The sequence below is a fragment of the Calidris pugnax genome, unplaced genomic scaffold, assembly GCF_001431845.1.
Source record: "Calidris pugnax isolate Ruff unplaced genomic scaffold, ASM143184v1 scaffold127, whole genome shotgun sequence".
Taxonomy (NCBI): Eukaryota; Metazoa; Chordata; class Aves; order Charadriiformes; family Scolopacidae; genus Calidris; species Calidris pugnax.
The window spans coordinates 1,799,742-1,825,673 of NW_015090883.1; the positions used below are offsets into that span (position 1 = coordinate 1,799,742).

The 25,932-nt window shown below is 39.9% G+C and overlaps 1 protein-coding gene across 1 annotated transcript in view; it reads left to right on the forward strand.

Annotated features, from left to right (window-relative positions):
* The first annotated feature begins 289 nt into the window (after positions 1-289).
* The window catches only part of TTC7B (tetratricopeptide repeat domain 7B), a 136,459-nt gene continuing 110,816 nt past the window's right edge, over positions 290-25,932 (forward strand). Inside the window, exons 1-3 of the mRNA XM_014947063.1 lie at positions 290-307; positions 14,725-14,879; positions 16,069-16,237. Of these exons, the coding sequence (XP_014802549.1) occupies positions 14,730-14,879; positions 16,069-16,237 (319 nt within the window). The 5' untranslated portion in view covers positions 290-307; positions 14,725-14,729. The remainder of the gene's footprint in view (positions 308-14,724; positions 14,880-16,068; positions 16,238-25,932) is intronic.

Sequence of the window (25,932 nt, forward strand, 5' to 3'; positions counted from 1 at the left end):
CGGGGGCCGCTGAGGGCCTGGCACCGGCGGGAGGGCGCCTGGGAAATGGGCCCCGGGTAGGGCATCCCTCCGAAGATTGGGGGAGGCCGCGTTTCGGGGCCCTCCGAGGGGGTCGGAGGGGTCGCGGCAGGGGGTGCCGTCCTGCGGGCACACACGGGGACAGTCCGGAATGCCCTTCCGCGCCCCGCCGGGCAGCCCAGCCCGCACACAGCCTGCCGTGCCCAGCCTCCCCCCCTTCTTCTTCTCCTTCAACATGCCTCAGCAACATAGCCCAGCTCCCTTCGCCGCCTTTGAACAGCTACACCTGGTTTGTTTGCTCTCTTATTTCTCGTATCGCAAGCTTTTAAACGCGCGGCTGAAGGAGGGGGAAAGCCAGGCTTCGTTCTGAGGTATGGGAGTGCCTGGTGAAGAAGGGGGTGCAGGGAAGTTCTCTGTGGATACCATCACTCTGTGCGTGTCCACTCCCTCTGGGGTCACTCCTGTGCTCAAGGTGGACCTGGAGGTATTTTTAGAGAGGTACCAAGTCCATAGAGCGAGAACTTTGGGGTGAATTTGGAGGTGGTAAGTTAACGTGGAGGGAGGATGAGGCGTAAGGTTGGCCTCACTTGGGGGTGTGAAGGCAGTGATAGCTTTGCACGTTTAGCTGGGAGGAAAACTGCTTAATTTAGATCTGTATAAATAAAAGAGGAGAAGTCTGAATCAAACTAAAGAGAAGAGAGAGAATTTAAGAATAGATGGATGGGTACTAGATAACCTGACACGTGTTGGCCTTAAGAACAACGGGGTGATGGTCCTGAAACACGCTGGTGTTATACTCAAACTAAACACAAGTGAAAAGGTGGAAGGTGTTCTGTTTAGTTTAAGGGTGTGCTTCATTGACTTGTAGACTGTGAGGTAGTTAGACATCAGCTCAAGTGAAGGCAAATGTTTTTTGGCTGTCTGGTTGAGCAGCAGCGTGATCATCATCGTTTTAAGAGGTTCTAAAGTATTTCAGACAGGCAGGGAGAGCTCGGCAGAACATGTTATTGTCAGTGTGACTTAAATTTCTTTGACCTGGGTACTTCTTACCCAACTGAATCAGAGAAGATCACATAGTCTGCATAACTTTACACTTCAGTGATTTTCCTATTATGGTATCTTCTAGATTCTGTACCAGCCAAAATACAAATTATCGGAGCGTTTCCTGATCTTTAAAACCTGGGAAAGTATCATGTGTAGATTTTGTCTCTTTCTGACAGCACAGGAATGATTAAATCAATGTCCCTGGCGTCCAAGTTGTAGCTAATTGAGAACATCATATCATCAGTAGGCTAAGTGACTGTAAGGGACTCTTCTTTTGTAGTGGAGTAACGTAGGGAGAGAGTAATTTATTTAATGAAATATGTGCCCCTTGCTGTTGAGAGAGTCTAAAACTGTAAGTTTGTTTTGTGGTAGAGCGTGGTGTACCTGCCCTGCTGCCGGCCAAGGTTATCAGCCAGAGAGACTGTGAAGGAGAGGCAGTGCCTCTGTTCCACCCTCTGCTCCTATCTCTGTGAAGAGAGATAGGAGCTGAAAGGCACCCCGATGCATATCCCTGTTGTTGGTTAATCTGAAGCAATTAATTGTAGAAAAAGCACTCGGAACTTTACGGCTTCCTTCTGTAGTCATGGTCAGTTCTGCAAATCAGCTTGGGAATGGATAACGAAAGATCTGGGTTTTTGCTTCATGTGGAACAATGTGTCACAGAAATTATTTAAAAGTGTGAGAGGAGGGAAAAGAGGGGAGAGAATCTTCATTCTGTGCATATATTGGTGTGTAGGGAATTGGCTGTGACCCGTCAGTGCTGGAGCATTTTAGCTGAGGATATCAACGTTACGAGGAACAGGGTTTATTGCTCTTTGAACACAGATGGGGAGGAATCCTTGGGGGAAACCTCTTGTAATCTCTTCAGTCTTGCGCTGTTGCAAAAGAATAGACTGTTACTTTACCAGGACTTAATGACACCTCCTGTTTGGAAATGAGGATTAGAGAATTTGACAGAAATTATAATGGGCTGGATTATTGTTTGGGCTGTCTGGCATTGATACAGTATTTCCTCTTATCAAGTTCCTATCCCTTGAAGCTTGCAACCCAAATTAGATGAATGAAGAAATAGCAATGACAGCTCCAAGAATACAGGTCTGTGTAGATGCATAAGGTGACAGCATATACTTCTGAAGGAGCGCAGCACTTGAGGGGTGCGGTATTTTCGGTGGACTTGATTATTGTGGTGTTCATCCTGTTTTGTTCTGCTGATGGATCCTGTCTACTCCCTCATAGAATTAGGAGTCTGTGTAAAACCTGGCAGTGGATCAAATATAAAAGGCAGTTTATGTAGGATTTCAGATGCACAAAAATGACACTAGAACCAATTTCTGCACCTGATGGAGTTTTTGAAAGGCTTTGTGAACTTACGGAGCTTGGAGATGAAGTGGGAAGAGAAATGTTAATGGATTGGTCACTGCCTTTGCTATTCAACAATGAATTGTCACAATTTGGATCATGGAAAATGCGTGCCCTGTGTCAGGGCTGTGACTTGCATTGTTTTACACAAAGGAGAGATAGATGAAAGAAGGGTCTTTAACCCAATTCAGAATTGTTAGGCACTCACTCAGTTTGTATTACCTTTCTGTCCTTCAGAACCAGGACTCAGCAGCAGTAATAAGATACTTATACTTAAGTAATGAGTGTGCCCTGTAACACAAATCTCTGTTTGAGCTCTTGCTTCATCAGCACTTCCATAGAAGACTGGATCAAAACTGCGAGGAGCAGGTTGGTGGGTTAACCTCGGCAAACAGCAAACGCTCACCCAGCAGCTCAGTCCTTAGTGGGGCAGAAAATAGGATGAGAAGACTCGTAGCTTCAGATACAGACAGGGAGATCACTTGCAGGCTCGACTGGGGGAAAATTAATTTAATTTGTTGCTAGTAAAAATAGATTGAGATAGTAAGAAACAGGAAGACGGATATGGAAGCAACGCTTTTCCTTTCCCCCTTTCCCAGGCTCAACTTCACTCCTGCAGCCCAGGCTCCTCTGCCCCTTTCCCACAAGGTGCTGGGGTTAAGGGGGTTGCAGTCAGTGTGAGCTGGTTTCTTTCTGCTGCTCCTTCCTTCTTGTGCTTTGCCTCTGCTCTGGCTGCAGTCCTTCAGGAAAAAAATCTGCTCTGGCACAGGCTCTCCGTGTGCCGCAGCTCCTTCGGGGCACATCCACCTGCTCCAGCTTGGGTCCTTCCCAGGCTGCGGTGGTGGATATTTGCTCCTGGAGCACCTCCTCCCCCTCCTTCTCTGACCTTGGCGTTCCCTCGGCTATTTCTCACTCTTTTTGTTCCCTCCTCCTCCTCCTCCCTCTGGCATTTTCTGCCCTTTCTTCACCACGCTTTCCCGGAGCTGCTGCCAGCGTTGCTGAAGGGCTCAGCTGGGTCCTGCTGTGGGAATGGTGGAGGTGCCTGGGACGTGGATGAGGACAGGGCAGCCCCTGGCCTCTTCCACAGGGAACATCCCTGCAGCCCCCACTGCTGCCAGCACCTTGCCCTTTACAGCCAGTACAGCAGGATTTACAAGAGCTGTAGCAGCTGGCCTAGAAGTCACGTAGAAATCATCGTGCTGCTCTGAGGTGCAGAAAGATGTGGTCCTTGGCTGGTCTTCTCAGCTGTTTGGTTGTGAGAAAGGTACTGTCCTCAAATGTTCACATCCTGAGTATCGCTTCTGAAATAGGACTGAGACAAACCACAAGTTGTTATAAATAAAATCTTAAAGCAGTTTGCACTAATGAAACCTTATGAGTGTTCCCAGCTTGTTTAACTAACTCAAAAGGGTCCCTTCTAAGAAAATGACCTGAACATATTTTGCTTCCATTTGTTGAATTTTGTCTACCATTACAAACGAACAGCGTGGCGGTGAAGCACAGTCACAAGAGATGGCTGAATATCTGAAATTAACGAGAATGTATTTTTAAAGTGCGCCCAGAATGTGGAAGCATTGGTTATAGGGTTCTTTTTCTATTTTAAGCCAATCTGAACGGTCTGCTTATTAAATAAAGGCCTTAATCTGTAGAAGAGCCATGCACAACTTTGTCTTGGAAAACTTCTTTGGCATCAAAACCACAGCTGTGTGAATGAAATGCAACATGCCCCAAGAGGGAGATTTTCTCTAAGCCCACTTTACTGAAGCAGTCCCCAAAATGCCTAGCGAGGACCAAAGCACTTTGATGTTAATGATCACATATATCTGAAATCCCCATTATGTATTTTTTTCATTACAGATCTCTTAAAAATAAAAGCTTTTAAAGTTGCTGTTCTCAAATACTGAGAAATAAGACTTGCGAAATACCGGTGATGATTCCTTTTCCCTAATTTTATCACAGCACGTTGGTCTTGCAGGTGACTCATATATTTTACTGAAGTGTTCAGGTTTATGCAGGCTGTGTTTTGAAACCTCTCTGCAACACTTTTAATGAGAGTATCACGTCAATCATAGCTTAATTGGGATTCTCAGAGTGCCTGGATTTTTTTGGTGTTTGAATGATAATTTTGGAAGGTAGCAATCACATTCCAAAAGCTGATTGCAAGTCCTTCATGAATTTTTGATGAAACAGTAGCTTCTCAAAGGAAGCGGCTACAGTGGACGTCAGTGTGAAGGTTGTGCCTTCTCAGAGCATTCTCAGGACATCAGTGGTCTAATGTTTTCTTTCCTTCCTTTGGAAACACAGTGAGGAAACCTTAGGTCAGCTCAGTGGCAAGCTGAATGGATGAAATAAAGGATCTATGAATTTCCAGGGGTGTTTCCGGCCATTCATCATCTCTGCAGTCTGAACGTGACCTTGCTCAAGTTCAGTGAGATGTATGGCTCCGTCTGGAAAAGCACTGGGGAGGCGAATTTTTACAGTTTGAGTGAGGTAGAATGATACAGTTCTGTAGAAACCTCAGCCAATGTGAAATACTGTGTTACTGTGGGGAGAGAACGTGCCCCAGAGGTTCACAGATCATTGTGACATTGCCATGAACACAGAACATTACCCACAGGTACCCAGTTTGCCAGTGGAAATAACCAGTCTTTTAAAACACTGCTTTCTTACCAATTGAATTTCTTGCTGCCATTACTATCGCACTTCTGGTTGTTTTGTTTTGTCTGTGATCTTTCCTCTCAACACCTGGTTTCTATGGTTTCCCACTTCTGGTTGTTGTTTTGTTTTGTGAGTGATCTTTCCTCTCAACACCTGGTTTCTATGGTTTCCTATTATATCTTCCCTCACATTTAGCCTTGCAGAATAAAGGGGCAGAGTAGCAAACCCGAAGGAGCAGGAAATATTTTACATGTCTGTTTTCTGTTTGTCACTTTTTCTATGCTGCTTCTTTATCTGGATATAAGTTAATTCACATGTCTGTTTTCTGTTTGTCACTTTCTATGCTGCTTCTTTATCTGGATATAAGTAGGACATAAAACCAGCAACATCTTACGAGTTTTGTTTTGCTCCCGTGTGAAATGCAAGACCTCAGATGTATGGTTAAAGCTTATCCTCAGAGTAAACCAGGGATTTATAAACCTCTTAGGACTCATGCCCTACTTAGAAGGTGTTTATCAAATTTGTTTGGTTTTTATGCATACAGCTTGTAATGCAATTTATAGATACAAAGCTTGAGATCTACATCTCCACCAGAAAAGTTTGCTGACTGTGATGGGCCGTGCCTTTTTGTATTTCTACAGAAGTGGAAATGAAATGCTCTCTTCATTTCTTATTTTTTTGTTTTCCTTCTGTTGTGTTCACTGTTGTATTTACGGAACAAGTGTATGAAGGAGACACGTTTTTCTGAATGAAGATGAAAAGTGGTGACAGTACTAAGATGTGTTGTCTTGTTTTTGACTGACAGCTTTGTTTCTTCAGATAACCAGGGGTGTTACAACAGTGTAAGTGAGGATGTAGATCTGCTGCTTGTATTCCAAACTGACTTGTCATCTGGAGGAGAAAATGCTGGTGTAGTCAGTATGGTTTCACAAGTAACCAAGCTGGTCTAACACCTTGTGTGAAGGAGTTCTTCCTTCCTCCCTTTAGGTAGGAAGCTGTTCCTTCTCTATGCGTTTTCTCCTGGTTGCCTGTTCCTATGTTGGTGGGCACCAGAGGTGGGACTAACTGTGCTGAGCCACACGAGGGGAATGTTCTTCTCCCACTGTGAGGAAGCATGTAATTGGTCTGAGTGGAATGAACTAAGTAATTCTGGGTATTTGGAGCTTATAGCTGCTTGCGTTTGTTATGATACTTCCATATATTATTAATGGAATTATTGCAGAACTTGGAAATCTCACGTATTACTGTTGGGTTGGTTGTACTCCATTGCTTTGTTTAAAAGTTATAAGAAGTGGTAGCCTGATTTACCAGTGTATATGTACTGGTATATGTCTGTATTACAACTGCTCCACGTTCATTTAACCTAACTTCAAGGGTTAAGGCTTAATATTAACTTTTCTATAGGGAAATAAGTTAGTTAGCATAACTCGGGATCATTGATACGACTTCTGTTTGAGTCTGATTTGTGTGGTAGTAAAGAAGGGGGCAGAAGGTCCTTCACTGTGCCAAATGTGGGCCATTCTCCTCTGCCAGATCCAGGTTGTTCCCCTCCCTGCATATCTGTCTTGTAAATAATCAGATTTTAGAATTTGATGGTTAAATTCTCTGCACCGAACACCATTTAATTGGTGATCTGAGTGACTGAAGACAATAACTTTGTAAAAAGCAAAGTGGTAGGGTATTGAGATGAATTGGAGAGAGGGAGGATGTCTGGCTGATAATGCTATGTTTGTTGGTAGCAAGACCTTTAATCATCGGAGGGCATTTGATCTCTGCTCCAGGCTCTGGAGGGAGAGTGCTGAGTCTGGACATTTCTCTGGTGTCAGCAAATGTGGCAGAATGCATAGTGGCAGTAATTAATGAGCTGCTCTGATCAGAGATGTTATCAGTTGCTCTGTTGCTTCAAGAGATGCTGAAGGTGTTTCTGCAGGTTCCCACCCAACTGGTGATCTGTGTGCGATTGGTAACGATTCCACTCAAAATGTGTACGCATAAACAGAAATCTTTTACTGAAATCTCCTATTATCTTTCAGAAGAGAATGCATGAAAGGGTATGGGTTTTGTAATGTAGTTTTAAAGTAATTTTAAATGTCCTTTTCGTAGATGTTGCTGTAGCTTTGTTTTTCCAACAGCATCTTGGTTCATTCAGCTCACGGAATAAACCAGTCTCTGGACATAGAACCATAAATTTTAAGGTCCAAATGTAATATTTCATCAAATCATTCATGCTGTCTTTATAATTATCTTCATCACCTCCTGTGGAATTACCACATTAAAAATCTCTAAAACCTGTAATGTTGTAGTAAGGAGAAAGCTGCTTACCTTAAGCACTCTGTTATTACGTTTGTCACCCAGATTAGTATTTTGTAGAGATGACATTAACAATGATTAATCAACACCTGGAATTTCGATACAGCTGCTCTAGGGCTGGTATTTGTGATGTGTAACATGTAAAAGGCCATGGACCAAAGACCAAAGGAAGATCTTTGAAACATGTGCTTCTATCATCTAGAAAAGGGGAGTGGATTGGGGTCTACTCTAGCAGATAATTAGTAGTTGTTTCTTTGATAATGAAAGCAGGTCCTGAATGTTTGAGCTGCACTGAAAGAAAGGAGGAAATCTAAGAGGACTTCTGTGTTACCATGTTTGGCAAATGCTGCTCTTCCACTGGTAGGCTCTGCACAAATCCCGAATGCAGCTCACCTGGGCCTAGTAACTTGTTTTTATCTCCATAAAACGTCTGCAAAGGCAAATGGTAAGAAAACACCAACAGCTTTCAGGCCCTCCCCTATCTTTTCTGCAGTTAATTATGTGAACAAGTTGTTGCTTATCTTTAAAGTGTGCTTTATTTCAAATTCAGGTTTGCCTGGGCCCAGCTTCCAGCCACACTTCTGTTTTGCTTTTTACCATTTAATTACAGTCTCTTTACCTTAATGTGGAGAAAACACTGTGCATTAATCAAGACTTTAATGGGATTGCTTTAGAGATGGGTTTAAGGAGAGACAGAGTAGGGGACCTACTGCCTTTAGAATAGCTGATAGAATTAACAAAAATAGCCAAACAAAACCAACAAAAAAACCCCCCCACCACCAACAAAAAAACCCCCAAAATGCCACCCCCCTCCCCCAAAGTTGCTAAAAGATGCTTTCTGTCTTAAAACTGGTGGTTACATACCTGAGACAATAATCTCCAAGAGTAACAGGGGTAGGCTCCTGTTTTTCAAGAATTTACTTGAGATTTCCTGGGGGAAGGTGGGGAAGGGACAAGAAGAGGACCACCAACAATAAAAAACCCCCCAAAATGCCACCCCCCTCCCCCAAAGTTGCTAAAAGATGCTTTCTGTCTTAAAACTGGTGGTTACATACCTGAGACAATAATCTCCAAGAGTAACAGGGGTAGGCTCCTGTTTTTCAAGAATTTACTTGAGATTTCCTGGGGGAAGGTGGGGAAGGGACAAGAAGAGGCTTTTTTTTGTGAATGAGTGGCTTTTGGAAATGGTAGAGAATTGCAAGATCTCTTCTTCTGGGGAGCAGAAGCTCATACGTGTGCTTTCATCTGAGCTTTGGATCAGCCTGTAGATGAAAAATGTTCATCTTCTGACCTGACAATCAGCAATTAGTACAGAGAGATGTCCAGGGAGTGAAGGTGCAACCAAGATCTCTATATGGTGAGGTTTAGGCATAAGGAAGTGTGACTGGTGTATAAAAAGTTGGGCAGAGTCAGGGTTTCTTCAGTCTCTTACTTCTTCATTTTTTGTCAACCCTTTTCTTTACCTTTTTGGGAGAACAAAAGTTGGATTCTGTTGTCATCATCTGTCAAATTTGCACTGTGCTGCAGCGGAGGTATTTGGTAGAGCATGGACAAGAGCCACTGTCCCTGATACAGTTTGGTTTTGCCTTCCATCTAAGTAGTTTCTAGTCTGTTGGTGTTGTTGTTAGTAGTGACAGGAAAACTGGTTTGTCCTTTGAAAACCAAATCATGGCCAGAAGCAAGACTGAAAAGAATTCCAAGCTATCACAGCATGTGCTTTTCCTGTTCTCCAAGTCACTCTTTGATCATCTTTGTAAGTTAAACAAAACACAAATGGAAAGAAGCTAAATCTTGATCTTTCTCCCTCAGTGTGGTTACTAGAACTGTTCCCAGTTAAACACCCAAAAATGGTGGTGATCCCATTTCCCACGCTTTTGCATCCCAGTCGTGGGTTCACAAGACCTGCATTCTTATTTCTTGGTTTTACATTGCATTTGACTGAATGGGCCAGGTTTAATTCAAACATAAACCTATCAATAATCTAGATAATACATTGTGGCTGTCTTGGCTTGATTGTGTACTCTTCTGATGGTCCTAACATTTCATAAAATTTGGCAGCTTCAATATAAAAAAATTTTAAAAAGCCATAAAAATAATATAATTTGAAACAATTGCTGCAGTTTTCTGTTCTTCTTAAAATGTGCCCTCATAAAATAAAATTTCTATAGTAGTGGTACTTTGGGAGTAAATTTGCATATGCATAAATAGTCTGGAAAGCCTATAATATTTTTCTTCAAAGTAAGTTTTGGCTGTCAAGCAGGAAAGTTGCCTAGATACTGCGTAGCTGCACAGTGAAAGGGTGCCATGCCCTCTGCGTACTTAAGAGACAGAGGAATGAATGACTCTATAATTACAGGTGTTAATAAGTAGAATTAAGTTTCTTTGAGCAGCTGACGCTGTATTTTCTGCTTCTGGTTTTACATGTGTATTGTCTGCAGCCTTTCTGCCAGTGGTGCCTGTTGGACTGCACATGGTCTTTAGCTAGTCTTCTGCTGTCCCCAGAGACCTGACTGGAGAAGACCCTGTGCAACCTGCTCTAGTTGACCTTGCTTGGAGCAGGGGTGTTGGACTGGATGATCTCCAGAAGTTCCTTCCAATGGCAGCCATCCTGTGATGTAAATTCTTGCTACTTAGCAGTCAGTGATGGAATCATAAGTGAAATCTATATATCCATATATTGTTTTTCTTTTATTTTCTGTAAACCTTGTGTAAATCTGAGATTAGTTTTTAGCACTCATTTTAATTTACATAACTTTTGATCAGAGTCACTTGAATAAGTACTTGCAGACTCCTGCTAATATTCCTCTTCAGGTACAGCCAGTGCTCTTATTGATTGTTACATGCATCACAAACAAAGCAAATGTCTTTGTTTTAAGGCAAAGTGTGGTCACTTGTTCCCAGTTTCTGCCAGATGAATATGAAATCAGCTCTGGATCCAGGATTTCCAGATCTTCCTCTGGAGGAAAGCTCCATTTCAAAATGGGTTCTTAATAAATATTCTGTGGCATGCTATAAGATTTTTCTTCTCTTTGGCTTATTTTACAGAGACTTTGAAATTTTTATCTGGGTACTGTATGGAGCGGTTGACCCCTTTGGGATCCTTCTTGGTGAATCCTGCTCCTGGATAAAATTTCCTCAGTTTGTTTTTTAGATTTAGGCTTAATGATAACTCAACATGTTTTAGGAAGTCTGAGAAGAAAAATCCTCTCAAAATAATGCAACATGCAGCCCTTCAGGTACTCTGAGCCTTCAGTTTTACCTTCAGAGAGAATAAGAGTTTTAGGAATTGAGTAGGAGGAGTTTCCTTTCTCACTCCCAAGCCAGTTTTCCTCTGGGAAGATTTGAAGCAACCACAACAGAGATTACAAGGCAAGTCTCCACTTGCTGGAATCCTGCACATCAAGTTATGGTCCCATTGGGATACTGGAAATCTCATACTTGTCCTCGTTAGCCCTTGACTCTTTCCTCTACTGTTTTGTTTTGGGTTGGTTTTTAATTTTTTTTTTAATTTTCTTTTTTTTTTTTAATTTTCAATTTTTTTTTAAATCATTAATTCTGAGTTAAGAATTGAATTTTTTCTTTCTTTCTCTCCCTGGAATCCAGTACAGGGCAGGTGAAGGAGCAGCATCTTCTGTTCTTAAAACTCCATGCTTTGTCTAATTGATTTCTCTTCATGTGGTATCTTCATTTGGAGCTAACGATAACCATTCGGAACTAATGATAATGATCTTTCAACTTTGCATTTGGACAATGCTTTTTAAAGGTCTGAAATAAGTTACCTGAAATACTGAAGGTTTTGGTGGAGAGTGGGTGAAGTGATACAAGGTGCTTGTAGATTTGTTTTCCGCTTGCTTACAAGGAAAGATTAAAGTTTGTTTGGCCACTCGCCACAGATTCTGTAGTTGTTTGCTCTATATTTCCTGTGCCTAAATACTTCTATTCAAATTCAGATCCTCGGGGCTTGAGTCTGAGGTTGAGCCTCTTTGCTTAAATCTTTGTGATAGGAGATTTTATCCTAATTCTACACATTTTTTTCTTGCAGCTGTGTAATTCAAAAGAGTAAAACAAAATACTAAAAATACTTCTTTTAATCCATGACATTTGGTATATAAGGAAGAAAACAGTGTTTTTTCCCAGGCTCTCACTTTAGATGTTGAGCTGCTGAGGCTCCATAATGTGTAACGATCTTTGTTAGCACGGGATCACGGATATTCTTTCTTCTCCTAGTACATTATCTTTTATTTTCCATTTTGCTGAACAGACTTCAATGAAAGAATAGCAAAATTAGTGTAAATTGCTTCAAAAATTCCTGGAACTACACTGATAATATTGTGGCTGTATGAGAACAACCCGGGTCCTTCTCTACTTTTGTTTCATCAGAGGACTGGAAGTTTCAGGTATGATATGTTAGAAGAAACTTCAAATAGTAGGAGTTTTGAGAGCTTACGAAATTAAAAATGGCAATTATGCAAATTTCAGAGGAGTAGTGTGGTCCAGGACAATGAGGTGGGTGCAATAGAAAGGCATGTTTCTTGCTGGCTGTCGTTGCTCTTCTCCAGAGGGCAAACTGTAATTGTTTGCCCTTGGCCAACCTGAGCCTGGTCTTAAGGCAGGCTCCGAGCCTGCCAGGGTCCTGGCCTATGACTAGCCCAGGGGAGGCAGCCTATGACCTCTGGCTTGGGACCTTCACTAGGAGATCCAGTTTACCGTGCCTCTGGGAGCTGGTGGTGGCTGCTGCTATGGGGTGTTAGAGCTATGGAGGTGGCAGACAAGAGAGCTCAAAGCCTGGTGTTGGTCTCTCCAACTGAGATGCTGAGAGCATCTGCTGCCCCTTTTCCTGCTTTCTGCTGTCCTCTGATATAATGTGTGGGTAGAACTCATGCTGAAGTAAAGAAATTTTTTTCTCCTTGTTTTCTAAACACAGGAAAGATTCTGCAAGCCATGTGAAGTCCTAAATGTGCTCAGTCCCGATAGACCAAGTGCTAAATTCCTTTTTAACTCACTTGTTTCCTGTTGCAGCAAACAATGGGTTTCTTGTGTGTTACCAAAATAATTCTTATTTACTGTAGAACCTTCTCATTCTAGTTCCATTCAGAAATGTTAAATTTCCGGTGTGCAAGATTAGCTAAACTTCAATGACTATACCCTAAGCTGTATCAAGAACACAACAGTGTACAAACTTGGAGCCTTTATATTTGTTAGAACTTCTCTTATTTGTTTTGTTAAACTATACATCAAGTATTTGTGATGAAAACCATTTCGGTCACATCTTATAAACTGATCAACTTCTTTGTTAAGGGTGTAGAGATTGTACCATGGATTTACTGACGCATGTCACACTGGGCCATTCATTGTATGAGTGTTGAATAGGTAAATGAAAACATTAGTTTGGTTGGCAATTAGTGGGTAATAACATTTCATTGTTGTATTGTAACTGTGTTATCGAGTGGTAGTAATGCTTTTTTTTTTAATTAAGCTGGGAATTGTGTGCCTTTAATATATATTTGAAAGATGATGAGTGTCATTGTTTTTTCACAATAATGGTGCACCAGGGAGATAGTTCGTTTTCCCCTTCCTTATCTTTCAAGCAACCACCAGTTTTGGCTCGCGTGTATCAGAGCCGTATCCAGAGAGAATGGCTGTCACAAGGCAAAACTGAGCAGAAGGTGCACAGTTAAAGGCAAAACAGAACATGTGTGAGGAGGCATTAAGGTGCTCTTTAGAAAGCGTGTGTAGAAAGTGACACTTCAGATTATTTGGTGTTGCCTGATCTAGACGCGAGATGAGTGTAGCTGAAGTGTCAGGAGAAACTTTGGTGGGTAAAGGAATGGAACTGTTACTGCCAATTTGGGATGGATGAATTTGACAGCTCTGGTCTGAAAGGCAGAAAATTAAGCAGGCTGGTAACCCAGCAGCGTCTGTGGCTTGTCTTCATTGGGATGCTCAGATCTTTCCCTTCTGCAGTACTGTTTGAACAGTAAAACATGAGTGAATGGTAATTGAGAACAAATAAAATGTCCAGATTACCATGGGTATCTTTCCCAGAACACCAAGTAAAAAACATAAATGGAAAAAATAAGCACTGCCTTGATGCTTTTGCAATTTGTCCAGTCTCTTAAACCCTCTCGGAGAAATTGTGGTTTAAGAATCAGCAGTTAGCTGGAAGTGTTAAGGGAAAAACAAATATTCTAGGTGTTTGTCTTTCTACTTCAGAGGGCGTATTACAGGCCAGCACTTGTCCTTATAGTTTACTGTATAACAGCATTGTGCATGGGTCATGGACTAGTCCAGCTGACACAAGACTGAAATTTGCTGTACTTAAAAGGCGAGATAACGCTGATGTGTTTATACTTCCTGAGGGAAAGCTTTTCCTTTACAATAACACGGAGTCTTGCGTGTCCTGGTTATTCTTTCCCTTCCCATAACCTCTGCGGGCAGTGCTAAAGGCTGTGGGGCAGTGAGCACTTTTCTGCTTGTTAGCTTTTTGCCTTTCCCCTTTTTGAAATCTATTTTATTTATTGTTAGTTCAAATTTAGGTTATTCAGACATTGTTTGCAAGACATGATCTGGTCTTTTCAAGTCCCAGAGAGGGAGGTGATGACTTTCACAGCTCTTGTCTCACTAGAGGAGCTATTCAACATGTTTCAGTAGAATAAGTGTAGTGGTGCTGGTTAAGGGGAAGGTAGAAGATGACTAGTTTCTTGAATTTTGAGAAATGTGCTAGCTGCAGCTTTGCTGGGCAGCCTGGTATTATTTTCTGCCTTCATGTCTGAGAAGTAGTGGTAAACCTCCTGAGAAAGGGGGAGATAGAGAAAAGGACTTCCACACTGAAGACCTGGGATGGCTGGAGTCTTAACAAGGTTAGAGTGGTATCTACATTCTTACGAGATAGGGATGGTGATCAGAGACATCATGAAGGATATGTAACTTAAAACTAGCTCCATAAATTAATCCAACATCAGTATTGACATTTGAAACTACAATAGGCATTTTGTGAAACACACCTTTTGTTTTTTGGGGTAAAGTGAATGTCGTAAGTTTATCTTGTCACATTCAGAAAGCTGCATGAGGCTTTTGAATCGAGTGTTGCTTTTTAAGGAGGAAGGGGAGAATACTGACTGTCAGTATTCTGATCCATTATAGCTTCAGACTTGATTCTGCAATGAATCAGGCAGGTAAATTAGAAAGTGAAACGAAGTACAGCATGACTTGTGTTAAATCTAAACACTTGACACTGTTTTGGTTAGTTTGTATTTAAAATTCAGGCAATGGCTGTCTCCGCTGAAATGTTAATGAAATAAAATGATTTCTAATATTTCATGTGTTTATTTGCAGATGACATGGCAGAACTTCTTCTTGGGGAGTCCAAGCTAGAACAATTTTTGAAGGAAAACGCTCTTAAACAGACTAGTAGTCCCCGGGGCCCCCGGCCAAAGCTGACTGAGGTCAGGAAACATCTCACGGCAGCGCTCGATAGGGGAAACCTGAAGGTATGTAAGTCAGGCAGAGCAAGAATTGGAAAAGCTAAAATTGACTGGAATACTCTGCTGATCATGGAGAAAAATGTGGAAAATGCTTGTGTAGAGTTTTGTTATCGTTGCTGTTCCCAGACCATCATCTGCACTATGTTATTTCATGGCTCTTTGTTTCTTTGTGGGTTTTTATTTAGTAATTTTCTCTGATCTTCTTTCATTAAAAGAATAAGAAAATTGTCATTGACTTCTGGGGTGCTTAAATGAAGTACTTACAACCTGTTTGTGGAAATTTTTCTTGGATTATATAACTACATCGTTCTCTGTAGTGCATTAAATAGAATTGTTAAAAAGCTCAAAATGCTTAACAAATTTCTGTAAAAGTCTCTCAAGTATTCAGCAAAGGTTCCTTAAGTTACTTTTGTGGGCGTGGGAAGTGAGGTTAATACTTGAGAGCATTTTCTGCCATAACATTTTGATGTTCTTAACCGTTCTAGCCCTTCTTTAGTAACTATTGTTGTAGCTGCTACATAAGTATATCTTTTCTGTACTCAACGTCCATCTTTTGAGAGATCAAAAGGACCTTGCTTTACAGTCATCTGTAATGTTTTGTTTCCTGTGATTTGTGGGAGTACAAGTTTCTCTTCCTTTCCCTCTTCATTCTTTCATGAATCCTGTTTTCAAGTCATTTCTTCTGCCCTGCTGCTTTGAAATTGTGTGAATTAAATATGTAGGCTGTGGAACGTGTATCATTAAGTTTTGATGCCATGTTATTTTCACCTGTGCTCGTGGTGTTAGAAAAAAAATCATTGGAGGGGTTGTAATGACAGGCTGCCTTTAAATAGTTTTGTCACCTGGCAAAGCTGGGTTCTGACTGAGAGGTGTTTCTGGTGCATGTGTAAATAAATGCCTGAATGTATAAAATGACGGGTGATGCTTTTCAGTAGCTTGGTGGAATGAGATTTTATGGATTCAGCCTGTACTGCAAACTTCCCAAATCATAGAATCAAAGATTGGTTTGGGTTGGAAGGGACCTTAAAGATCATCTTATTCCAACCCCTCTGCCATGGATAGGGACCCCTCCCACTAGATGGGGTTTCTACAGTGAATATATACAGAAAACAGACCAAATAATTATTAGAAAGGATTAATTGTATTTTCTCAGGAAAAAAAAAAAAACACCCTTTCTTATTCCTCTTCCCTCTAGCCAGAATTCCTTCAAGAAGCTAACCTTATTATGGCCAAGTTAAACTACGTTGAAGGTGATTACAAGGAAGCTCTGAACACCTACGCCAGAGTTGGGGTTGATGACTTGCAGCTGGCTGCGGTGCCACCCTACAGGCTACGGATGATTGCTGAAGCATTTTCTACTAAAGGCAAGATTGCTCTTTCCAGTATAAAGATGTGGGAATAATTTTTTAAAAGTTTATTCGTAACTCGTCCGAAATTCAAGAATTTTTTGGCGTGCATATCAGCACAGTAGTGGAGTACCACGTTTTTAGATAAATAACAGGATGGCTTGGCTCCTTTAGATTATTCAGAGTTTGTCCTAGGTTGACAAGACTTTTACCTCAATTTTTCCTCAATTTAATTTTTTGCTGTGTGCGTTTAAAAGTCCTTCCATATGTAAATGTTACGATAACTGGCTAGATGCTATTGCTCAAAGTTATGAGTTACAAAAGCAGTGCAGTTGCTGTGGGCAGAATTGGAGGAGAACCTTGATTCACCGTGGTGCCTTTTGCTGAATGTGAAAATGCTCAACCTAAGCCAAATTGCTACTTAATTGAGAAAAATAGTAAAAACATGAGAAAATGACTTAAAGCAGTGCATTTCTTGCACAGTTTTATTTTTTAATTTTTCTAACCTGAGTACCTTTTTTTTTTAAAAAAAAAATTCAGAAAGTGAAATTAATTTAAAAAATAGGGTTTTATTTACTAGTCTGGTAGTGAAAATTGTAATGCTGGCCTTGTGTCTTAAGGTGGCAGTGCCACTTCAGTTTAGAAGACTCATTAGCAGATTGTAAGCTGGGTCAGTGCGTTGAGGGAAGCAGCAGTTGATATGCTGTACGTTTATTAGAATTTACTGTGTCTAAATGTTTGCTTTGGTCTGCTGTCTGCAAGCTTGGGTTTGATGGTACACAGGTACTTTTTCTTATGGCAAGAGGCGTGTCAAAGTCAGCAAACACAATTTAGGAGAGGCTTAAATAGCGTTCACTGACAATTGGTCAAGGATTGTTTCTAACATTAGTCTTGGAAGAGAGCGACTGTTTTCCACCAACAGAGTCCTGTAGTAAATGTTAGAGAAGCACGAATCAATCTCATGGAGATTTCAAGGAAATAAGAAAAGTAACTGGTAGCCAAGACAAAAGGATGCTTCCTAAATCTGGGCAATATTTAGATTAAAGTGGGGAGTTTTTACATGTGATGTAAATCTAAGCCAGTTCTCTCATACAGCATCTTTGTGGGCTTTTTGGTGATGGGTAGACTTCCACTCAGTGAGGTGTGTTTTGGTTGTGTGTATGTTGTTTTCTAATTCTATGAGAGTGGCTGTTGAATATCATGTTCTTTTCCATGAAAATACAATGTTGTACTTTATCAACTTTAAGTATCTAAGTTTGCTTATATCTCCAAGGAATCCCAGTAATTTAATTGAATCTTTTCCCAGAGCTCAACTCTTGCGTCTGTTTTATTTGACCTCATAAGGATATATGACAGTTGAAACATAAAGGTATTGATTTTGCATAAAGTATTAGTATTATAAATTTTACTTAATGTAAAAATAAGTATTTAGAAAATTGTAAAATACATACCTTTTCTACCCTGGAATGTTTTGAAGGCTCATTTTATTAAAAAGAGAGAGAGAGAAGAGTTTTCTACCTAGACTTGGTGAGGTTTTTTTAGTTCCTGATTTCAAGTTTTATATATAACACTGAAATCTGTCATATCAAGCCTCATCTAATCTTGATCAGACTTTGTTAGTCTGGTCACTTCTACTGGGTGACTGGCTATCACTTTACCTGAGCAAACTGAACAAACTATTGCAGTTTTTATGTTGTTCTGTTCATGTTCAGAATCATCTTTTTTTTTTTTTGCAATGTTTCCAGTTTCAATGGAAGATTAATAAGAGTTAATATCTCTTCTTCCCATGGTAGCACACTGCAAGAATATCAAATATGTATGTTCTAGAATGAGGTAAAAGTTGCAAAGCAGTCTTAAATTTACTTTTCTAAGTCTAGATAAGTTTAAAGTAATTGACAGCTAAATAGCAGAAAGTGTATCTTTCTGTTCTTCTTAGCAAAGGAAGATCCAGCATGTGTGTTTGGGTGCAACAAAGTGCAGAAATACCAAGGTCAGGTTCAAGCTAAATTTTGCTGGAGTTTTATCTACTGATGGATAGAAAGAAGGAGAAGCAGAAGAGCAGTAGTGACGGTTGTGGGGAGATAAAATGGAAATGGACCATGGCAAGGGAAGTGAGATCCCTAAGTGCTTGCTCAGCTGTGGAGGGTGTGTGTGTATTTATATATGTGTATATACACATATATAAGCGTGCCTATACATATTTATGATAGTAGAAAGTAAGAAAAGATGTGACAAAAATCAAAAAAAGGAGAGTTCTTATTCCCTCTTTAGACTCTCCAGAGTGAGCGTGTCTGAATGCATTGTCCATTGAAGTTGTTCGTAAACTTTACTGCAAAATGTTCATTAAATTACAGTAGTCTTCATTACAACAGTCCAGAACATGACATTTAGTGTCTTCACATTCCTGCAGTCTTCAGCTCGGATAACTCTGTCATTAAACCAAAGAACTAAAGCCATCTACTCCCTGCAGTGCGCTCACAAAGGGGGTTCCTCAAATTTTTTATTGCATAAATGAATTGAATGCATCTGTATCTTCAAAAGAATGCTTTGAAGTCTCTGTGCTGCTTATAGCTTTAGCTGAGGACAGCATATTTAGAAGAATATAAGTGAGAGACATAATATGGAAGGAAAGCAAGTCAGGCAAAGGATTCGAAGGCTCTCAAACCCAGTAAGGAAGATAAAATCATTGTTATTCTTTTCTTGGAAATGTCTAGTTAGAGAAATGCCTCTTCAAATCGTCTTGATAGATTTGTCAAAATGCAACGTTGTAGAATTTAAACAAAATTTAAGAAAAATCCTGTCAATTTACCTTTGAAATATTTTCTGTTTCCTTTACATGTGGCTCTTTGCGGCCTGTGATTTGCGGGGAATCGCGGGGTCTCGGTGGCCGAGCAGGGCTGGGAAATGGGTCCTGTCTGTCCCTCCTCCCAGGGAAAATACTCAAAATTGTTAGTTAGATAAAGGAGCTGCTGTATTTCATCAGACCGAAAATCTCATGGACAGTTGTTTATAATGATGAGGAAAAAAAAAATGCTTTGGAAAGAAATTCAAGGAACAGGCCAAGTTGTTTGGGTTTGTTTTTTTCTGGCTTCTGGCCACAAAAGCCACTTGCTAGTAGTGATGTCTTATGTCTTATCTTGACTAGAGGAGGATGTAAGAGTGGTCTGATGAGGAATTATCTGTTGCTGTGTCCATTAAAATGGCAGAGAGTAGACCAGCCCTGTGAATATGCACAAGGCAAAGCCTCAAACACTTAATTAGCAAAGGTCAGGATTCAGCATCATTTAGAGATCCCTCATGCAGAAGTTGTGAGGAGGTCACTACCGCACAGTACCCTGAACATAGTGTAATACTGGTATTTTTCTGCCTTTCATCACCATTTCCTCAAATTCACAAACTAAAAAAGGAAGTGTAGTGGAAGACAGTTGTCTTTTATGGGGTTAACTTCATGGACAGGCATACTTTTTTTGACCTCACACTGATTATTATTTTTTTTTTGTGTGTGTGGCCTTAGAATACAGTTCTGATTAGATGTGGTGTTCTCTTTGCTTTAAGAAAAGAGGTGATTTTGATGCTGTGCCTCTGAGTAATGACACTGTGTGTGTATGTGGAGGGTGTTGTGTGGGACAGAGTATTAATAAAATCATAGTTTTGATATTAAGTACAGAATTTTCTTCGATTCAAAGTCTTGAAGAAATTGAGCTGGGGCAATTTTTAAATGTCATATACAACATAGAGCTGAAAAGATGGAGCTTTTCAAATCAATGGGCCACAGAATACTGGTCGAGAATCTGTTGGTTAGGTTTTTCCCCATCTGCTTGTAGTTGCATTTGACGTGAAAGCGGAGGAGAAGCATCCGATGAAACAGTTTTCTGTAGCAAAATGTCTATGGTTGGAGGTGCCAGCGTATTTCAAAAGGGTGTGACGAGGAAAAGAAAAAAGGGCATAAAAGGAGGACATGGTTGAGGTGATGGGCAGGTTTGCGTGACTTGTGGCAAAATGTTAGTAGGGAAGTAGGTGTATGAGCGTTGCTGAAACTGGCTCCCTGAAGCTGTTGCCTTTCCTTCTTTTGCAGTAGCACTTACGACCCATTCATGTAACCTATTATCTTACCTTTAATATAAAGTTTTAAGTTTTAAGAAGTACAGAAGAAAATAGATTTTTATTCTTTTTTTTTTTTTTCTTTTGGCCCAGCTGTAGCTTGGACATCAGTACCGGTGATTAGAGGTGGCTTATGCAGCAAGAGCAAAGTGAAGAAATGAGGCTGGGCAGGGGGAGGAGGAGGGAAGGACCCTCTTGAGACTGTGGTGGCAAGTCCTGGCTCAAAGTAAAATATAGGGGGGTTTTGCACATTTCTGACTGTATTACATACTTGATATTTAAGTATCAAGGAATAGCTACCTTCTGATAAGGTTCCCGTGTTACAAGAGGTTCATTTTGTCTCCATTTGTTTACTTTCTTCGCTATATCAGTTTAATTGGCCAAACTCAATTCTGAGACTGAAGAAAATCTTAATTTACAAACAATTGAAATAAGACAAGTTATGAATCCCTAAAGAAGTAGTTAAAGACTCTGTATGTCTGACTTTTTTTTCCTTTTTTGTGTTAGGCTTGTGTAGTTACCTCCAACTTTTCCTACTCTCTTCTCATACAAGACCAACCAGAAAAAATTCTGTATATGCTGTTACCATACAGAAGCATATATTTAGAATCTGTTTTAATAATGGCTGAAGCTAATATTCTCCTAGGGATATGGCCTGTGGGAATAGAACAATTAAGTTCCTGCAAGTTTTCAGCAGTATATGAATGAGGTAATATACTGGAAAGCACACACAGGCATTATTCAGATACTGTGCATGGCAATATCTCCTGTGTTTCTAAGCAATTTTTGTTTGCTTGTGGAAGCAGAGATGAGATGCTCAGTGGGATATCGAGGTGTTAGTTTGGGGAGGTGCCACTTGTCAGTAATTCTGAAATAACAAGTATATATTTAACTAGGAAATAAGCTTATTGAAATATTAGGTAACGTGATTCTGATACTGCTGCATAAGTTAAAAGACATAATTGAAAAATGAATTTATAATACTTGGCATTAGAAGTTAGGAAATCTTTCTACACAATCTTATAGATGAGCATAGCAACTTACACATTTCTTAGTCTGCAACTTTGTAAACTTGATTTTAGTAAATAAACTGTGTTTATATTTACTCTAGTGTATAGGTTAATAGATGACTCCAGATATCTGTCAAGAGGGCTGTGTTGTATTACAGTAACAAATTCTTGTTAAGTACGTGAGGGATGTCGTCTGTAAGTTACCCTGTGACATTACTTATTGCCACGGGCCGGTCCACATCTCGGATTACCTGTTCAAATAACTGTGTTTATATTTAGATGATATATGTTGAGTAAGGTGAGACCGTCTTTACTGCTGCTGACCCATATTCAAATTTAATGTTGCATTTACCAAGTTAAATGATTGGCTATTAATTAGTTCTATTTAGAGAAACATGGAAATACTCGTTAGGTTCAGGCGAGGGTCAGGTGCATGTGAATTGCCACTTTGCAGTTAACTTTAATCATATCCCGTTGTAATGGGATCTTGGGCACTGCTGGGCTCTGTCAGCAGACACCAAGCAGCTCTTCATGGAAGAATGCTAGATGAAAGCTGTTTTAGTAATTATGCCGGGGATCTCTAGCCTCATTAGGCAACGGGTCAAGAACTCAACTTAAGTTCCCTCCTCCTATATTGCTGTTGCAACCCATCAGCAAGTTTGCAGACCATGTCTCGGAAGCCTGTGCCATAGGAACTTCAAACTTTGGCTGTTAAATACGTCTTTCCCCACTCTATTTTTATGACTTCTGCTCTGCTGGAGCTGGGACTTGGGAGGGGGAACCCAGGAGTTTGTCCTGCTTTTCCTCAGTGCTGCTTTTAGCTCCAGTATTTGAAATCCAAACACTGAATGAAAATAATGTGCTTCTTATTGAAATAGACTTCTTTAGGACCTGAGTTTTGCTGGTTTTTTTTTTCTTGTTCTTGGTTTCTTCCAAATCATTAGAATTTCTTCAGAGTCTTGCCTTTGGTGGAGTGAGGAGAGGGAGAACATGGTGGGCCAAAATTAAAAATTAGTGAGGCTGGCCTTTTTTCTTATGCCATAGGAAGAACCGGTGTCACAGTGGACGCTGGTGTTTTTTCCTCAGAGGTGCCTGGAGGAGGAATCCTGGCAATTTACAGCAAAACTATAAATTCTGTAGTTAAACCATCCCCCTTATCCTGAGCGAGCAGCTTCCTTGGTGAGCACTCCATATACTGGTGTGTGGCTCTTCTGCTTTGGGGAGGGTTCGTCAGAGAGACATTCATTCCCTCCAGGATCTACAACAGTTATCGGTCCTTTTCCCAGTTTCTATCTCTAGTTTTAACTTTTTCAGCCTCTCAAGAGGGTGCTTGTGTGTCAACAGGATCTACTGTAAAGCAAGAAATGGATGGCATGTGGTTCTTAAGAAACAAGTACATATGTGGAAAATACTGATCTCTTCTGTTTAAAAATATTGTAAAAGTCTATCTTGTACTCATAAGAAAATACAGATTTGGATGTCATTACGTTTAGTGTCAAGGTGTGACTAATAATTTCACAACAGTTATCTCAGATGATATTTCAAGAAGTCCCAAAATCTTGTTATAGTTTTATGGACTGCTTGGATTAATAAGAAGGTGTTCACTTCAGAAGAGAGAGCAGTGTTCCTGAGAGTTTTTTCTTTCTCTTTTTAACTTTGAGAAACGTTGGGACACTTGGGCGCAGTGGCATAACTGTGGCATTAGAAGAGCTGTACTCATGGAATGACACTGCAGTATGAGCAGACGTGATCAAATGCTGGCTTCACCTCGGGAAGGTTGTGCTTATGTTGCTCTGGGTGTCATCTAGAATGGAATTTAATTCTCTCTAAGTAGTTTGTGTTCAAGAGAGTGGCTCGCCAGAGCAGCTTCCCTCAAATTCAAGTATGCTGAGAGAACGGGGTATTGACCTTCTTTCTGATGCCTTTTTGGGAAAGCCAATTGGGTATGAAACTAGCCATAGAGGAGATCCTGCATCCTGACAGTGTTGGAGGCTTTTTTTCCCTGGGCGATACAAGGTACTTGAAAAATCAGAGAAATTAATTGCATTTCCATTGATTGTCTATAAAGTAGGCAGTTCCTACTAAGGCAGTCTGTCTGCAGTAACTGTGAAAGTAATAGGTAGTTTATTACAAATACATTTCCCTATTCTCTGTTCTTACTTTTCCTCCTTTCCTTTATAATAATTACATTACAAATACCAATAGGGAATTGAAGAAGAAAAAAAATAAATCATGCTGTGCTTTCTAAAATAATTCTCTGCAAGTCACAATCTTTGGTTGAGGACTTCTAGAAATAAATCTGTCCCTTCGGTGAGATTAGCAATGTTTGTTCTAAACTCAGAAAAAAAACTGTGGGAGTTCCTTAATAGCAGTAACTCTGTTTCAGTTCCTCTTTTAAAATTATTAATGCACACTTTCCATAGTCTATATAATTGTTTGTTCTAAATATATAAGCTAAAGATGAAGTTTCTTTAAAAGTAGAGGAAAAGGGTTTTTTCTGTTTACAGCGTTTAGAACACTTGTCAGTGTGGCTTTGCATATCATGTAGGGAAGAGCAAGTGCTGTATCCTCAAACACTGGGATTGTATATGTCCATTTAAGGAGAACAAGAAGCAAACCCAGAAATCTTTATCTATTGGTGTGACTCTCTCACTTGCAAAAGTATGTTTATTTACTTAAGTATAAAATAGTCTTTCACTGTTTTTCCTCTGTCCTTTGACTTATCTACTGAAAACAGGAGATAAACCATGGGCTCCATTATTATTTGTGGAATAAGTGACAAAAATATCTACTGTTTGGTTTCTGAATCTTTTACAAAATACAGATAATTTTAAAAGTTTTTGGAGATTTAATGAAAAGCTTTGCAATTTATTATGTAAATTAAATATCAGGCATGCTCTTTTCTTGTCCAAATACTGTTTTTTTTGCTGTTCTGCTCTTTTGACAAGCAACTTCAGTTACTTTGTGAAACATGTAAGCCTAACTAGTACGGACTGGTATTCATTTCACTGCTTCTCACTTTCTTTTCCCTCAGGAGTCATCTTGCTTGATATCAGGACTAGATATGTATGAGATAAGTGTCTTCCCAAAATTAAACTGACCCAGTTTGTTGGAAGCTTTTACTTGAAGATGATTTTGACTGGAAGGGCTTAAACTTAAAAGCCATGAGTATCAAAGTCAACTTGTGATAACCAATTCACGTGATAGTCTTGAATGCAGAATAAAACAAAATACCCAATGAAAGTTAAATAAAGCGATAGCTGTAACCTTTACAACAAACACAATCATATTTTGTAGCAGTAACACATACCTCTTTTCCAAATATTTCAAAGAAGTGTGTAAACAGTTAACGAAATTCCTGCCCTATTGAGGGAGAACAGCAGAGGTTCCTGCCTGGCAGATGTGGGAACAAGCACAAAGGACAGAACTGATTTGTCTGAATATATGCAAAAGTCCTCAGCAGATAATTTAGGATAAAACATGTTTTTTTAAAATTCATGTGTTCCTCAGTTCTGTATGTTACCACTTGCTTGTTCTTTTTTCAAGGGCCTAATATAATATGCCCTTTTTATAATCTCTCAGTACTCTTATGAAGAAGTGGGCAGTATATTGTGTGGTTGTTATTGCTGTGTTGCTATTTATATCTATTTTAAATAATACTTTTAGGTACTTTAATACCTTATTTCATAAACTGCATCTGTACTTAGGAGAAAAGCTAAACAAGTAGTCTGGAGTTACTCTAATTTTAACCTGTTACAGAAATCATAGTTTATTCAGGATTTTTCTTTAGTTGATGTGTTTGAGTTGTAATTATTTCTTCTGTCATCAAAACAAATGAAGTGTCCAAAGCATCCTGTTAAGTGGTCGTTTCAAGATAGTTCTCCAAATGAACTTCCTGCTCTGAAGCGTTGCATGCTCAAAATGCACATACTTTCCTGGATTGTAATAAAAATACCAGGAAAAAATACAGTGAATACTAGTTGTATAATAAAATTACTCTATGAAATAGTATTATCTGCTTCATCAAAGGACACTTGGAATTTTGTACCTCCCTTCTGCATGACTTAAAGTTCCTGGCAGAGCATTGAAGTGCTTTTGTATCTTAAAGAAAATTCTCAGCTAAAATGAGACAATGTTCTTCTAGTGAGTTTTTCAGATTAAAAAGATTATAGTTGTGGCCATAAAGTATAAAAATAGCAATAATAAATCCAAGTCCAATCTACAAATAACCCGTTGAGTAATATGTTTCATGTAGTGGAGGATTACTGTGGGGCACTGGCTGTCCTTGTCATGGGAGAGAAGGTGGGGAGGAGCGATCCGCTTACCAACTGTCTGGTGCTTTCACTCATTTGACATCTTTACTGCAGCTCATTTATTGTATTTTATAGTCACCTCTTAGGCTGGGTTTGAAGGTGTTTGTGTAGGTCACTGTGAGCTTTCTATCCAGTATCAACTTTGCCTTGGGATCTTCTTATCAGAGGGTCCATTCGAGCCTACTGCAGTATCAGGATAACTGACCTTTTTCTGTAGCTTAATCTTGGTGCTTTTGGATCTTTGACTTACAGTTAAAAAAAAAACAAACACCTTCTAAGATATTTGCTA